This window comes from Arachis hypogaea, chromosome 9 (assembly GCF_003086295.3).
Source record: "Arachis hypogaea cultivar Tifrunner chromosome 9, arahy.Tifrunner.gnm2.J5K5, whole genome shotgun sequence".
NCBI lineage: Eukaryota > Viridiplantae > Streptophyta > Magnoliopsida > Fabales > Fabaceae > Arachis > Arachis hypogaea.
In genome coordinates this window covers 85,901,271-85,904,135 of record NC_092044.1, presented here as the reverse complement: position 1 = coordinate 85,904,135, position 2,865 = coordinate 85,901,271, and the positions used below count along the sequence as shown (strand labels likewise).

The 2,865-nt window shown below is 37.1% G+C and overlaps 2 protein-coding genes across 2 annotated transcripts; both read left to right on the top strand.

Moving 5' to 3' along the window:
• Positions 1-258: 258 nt before the first annotated feature.
• On the top strand, positions 259-1,296 carry LOC112709283 (protein FAR1-RELATED SEQUENCE 5-like). The gene has a single exon (XM_025761177.1). It carries the CDS (start codon positions 259-261, stop codon positions 1,294-1,296), a length of 1,038 nt encoding a protein of 345 aa, XP_025616962.1.
• Positions 1,297-1,394: 98 nt separating this feature from the next.
• LOC112709282 (protein FAR1-RELATED SEQUENCE 5-like) lies at positions 1,395-2,612 on the top strand. Its single transcript, XM_025761176.1, has 2 exons — positions 1,395-2,288; positions 2,349-2,612. The coding sequence occupies exons 1-2, from the start codon at positions 1,395-1,397 to the stop codon at positions 2,610-2,612; spliced, it is 1,158 nt and encodes a 385-aa protein (XP_025616961.1).
• The last annotated feature ends 253 nt before the right edge of the window (positions 2,613-2,865 follow it).

The window sequence follows — 2,865 nt, the reverse complement described above, 5'->3', positions numbered from 1 at the left end:
GTATATATAATTCACTTTTGAATGTAATCAAAATAAATATAAATTTATTCAATTTTTTAAACTTTACATTAATTATTAAAATTATAACATAATGAATGTACTCCTACACAAATTTATTCTTATTTTTGTGCTTTATTTTAATTTTGTTAAATAAAAAATTTTAAATATTATTTACTTTTAATTTTTAAATTTTACCACAAATAAAAATATATGACTGAAGAGGGAATTAAATAATTTTTTTCATTGGACATTTTTAAGATGTCAGGTATATTTACGGACACTGAGATGAATGAGCAATACCAGGAGGACGATGACTTTAACCAACAAGAAGAGCTAGTAAGTGACCAAGATATGATGGATGAACAGAATGAATTTGAAGAAGACTTCAGAGATGAATTTACTGAGGGAGCGTTTTTTTCTGGATCTGATCAGTCAAAAGATATCCTTGAAGCCGCTTATGCGGTTGACTCCGTGCAAGACATTACAACTTTGAAATTTAGTGAGAATTTTGCGGAGGAAATTGGCAAATACCACTTTTCTACTTTGCAGCTTGCATTTGATTTTTATATGAAGTACTCAAAGTCGAAGGGCTTTAGTGCAAGGAAGAGCAAGACCTTCAAGAATAGTACTGACGAGATTTACAAACAAAAGTTTGTATGTCATAGGCAAGGATTCAGGATGGAGAAATATTACACGATGGAAAAAAGGAAAAAGGAGCCTAGATTAGAAACAAGAACTGGATGTGATGCCCGAATGGATGTTAAATTTGTACTAGAAAGTGGAAGATGGCATACCTTTTATTTCTCTGACGAACACAACCATGATCTATTGGATACACAATTCAGTGCTATGTTGCCTGCCCACAGAAAAATGTCAGAGGCAGATATTATGCAAACGATGAACATGCTAAAGTCAGGGATTAGAACTTCACAGATATTTGGTCTTCTAGCTAGTCAAGCAGGCGGGTATGAATTTGTTGGCTATGGTCCCAGAGATATGTACAATGAGATTGCTCGGCAAAGGCGTCAAATTCCTGGTGATGCAGCGCGAGTGTTGAAGAAGTTGGAGGATATGCGGTTGAAGGATCCACAATTATATTTCAAGGCATGTCATGATTCAAGAGGTTTGTTACATAATTTGTTCTGGTCTGATGGGATTAGCCAACTAGACTACCGACTCTTCGGGGATGTTATTGCTTTTGATGCTACATACAAGAAGAACAAGTATAGTTGTCCATTAGTCATATTCAGTGGGGTTAACCACCACAACCAAACAATTGTTTTTGACCTGCGTTAATTGCTGACGAAACTACTGATACATATATTTGGCTCCTGCGTCTGCTCATGTTTGCAATTAGGGGCAAGACCCCGACCTCAATCATAACTGATGGGGCCATGGCGATTAGGAATGCAGTGAGAGATGTATTTCCCGAAGTCAGACATAGATTATGCGCTTGGCACCTTATTCGAAATGCAACTAGCAATGTTGGAAATCCATCGTTTACATCGAAATTCAGAAAAATCATGTTGGGAGACTACGAGATTCCCGTGTTTAAGCGTAAGTGGGTTCAGCTTATTGAAGAATTTGGCATTGAGGATAAGCCGTGGGTGATCAACATGTACGAAAAGAAGCATATGTGGGCTACTGCATATCTAAGAGGAAAATTCTTTGCTGGCTTTAGAACTACATCAAGATGTGAAGATTTACACTCAGTTGTGGGAAGGTATGTGGGGTCGCGGTATGATTTGACAAGTTTCGTAGAGCATTTTCAAAGGTGTGTTGCACACATGCGATTTAAAGAATTTAATGCTGATTATGAATCTACACGTGGGGTGCCTGTCATGCAAACTTGTATAGAGCTACTAGAGAGATATGCTGCTGAGTTATACACTCATGAGATATTTCTTTTCTTTCGGCCATTTCTCTCTAGAGCTGGATCAATGCGGGTGCTAAACATAGATAATACCGATTATTGCATAAAGTATACTGTGTGTAAGCATGGGAAGCCCGATTTTATGTGGACCGTTGATTTTCGTCAAGAAGAAATTATCTTCATGTGTACCTGTTTAAGAATGGAGTCATTTGGTATTCCCTGCGAACATATTGTGAAAGTTCTGATTGACAGAGACATCTGTGAGATTTCCCGGTCATTGGTATTGGATAGATGGACAAAAAAGGTTAAATCAGCACTCAATGATCCAAGTGGGTTCACCAGGGATGCTGTTGTTATTAGTCGTCAAAGTGCCTTGGTGGAATTTTCTAAACAATTGGCTGCAGTTGCTGCTAAAGTACCAGAGAGATATGAAGAGACACGTGACCTAATTATGGGATTGTAATAATCTTACAAGGCTGCAGACGAAGGCACTAATCAACCTCAATCAGGTGTAGCTAAAAGTAGCAATCCGTATGTGAATCAAAGCGGTGTAGGCTCAGGACAACCATCTAGGAAGAAGCACCAACGTTGTAGTGTTTGTCAAATGGAAGGACATAAGAAGACAAAATGTCCTTGGCAAAAGGACATTGACAACAACGTTATTGAAGACGAAGCTAATGGTTCAGATGATGGCGACGTATATCCAGAACCGACAGCTGAGTTAGATAGTGATAACTAGCAACCTCCATAAACTTAATTTTTTTGCGTAGAGAATTAGTTTCATATTTGTATTTATTTATTTTTTTGGACTATATTAATTATATTTTATATATTCTATACGGATAGCCATGCATATGCTTTTTAGATGAAATAATTCTTAAATAACATTCGGTTTGCGAAAAATCGTAAAAAACCGGTCAAACCGACAATGTAAAGGCTCTAGTCTACTATTTAAAACCGTCAGATTGAAAATCATTTGAATGGTGTGAACC

Bases quoted from the DNA above. Each gene is read 5' to 3' on its own strand.
- LOC112709283 (XM_025761177.1), top strand. From the start codon at position 259: ATGTCAGGTATATTTACGGACACTGAGATGAATGAGCAATACCAGGAG.
- LOC112709282 (XM_025761176.1), top strand. From the start codon at position 1,395: ATGGCGATTAGGAATGCAGTGAGAGATGTATTTCCCGAAGTCAGACAT. The intron at 2,289-2,348 runs GTACCAGAGAGA...TAATCTTACAAG, and splicing joins TGGCTGCAGTTGCTGCTAAA to GCTGCAGACGAAGGCACTAA.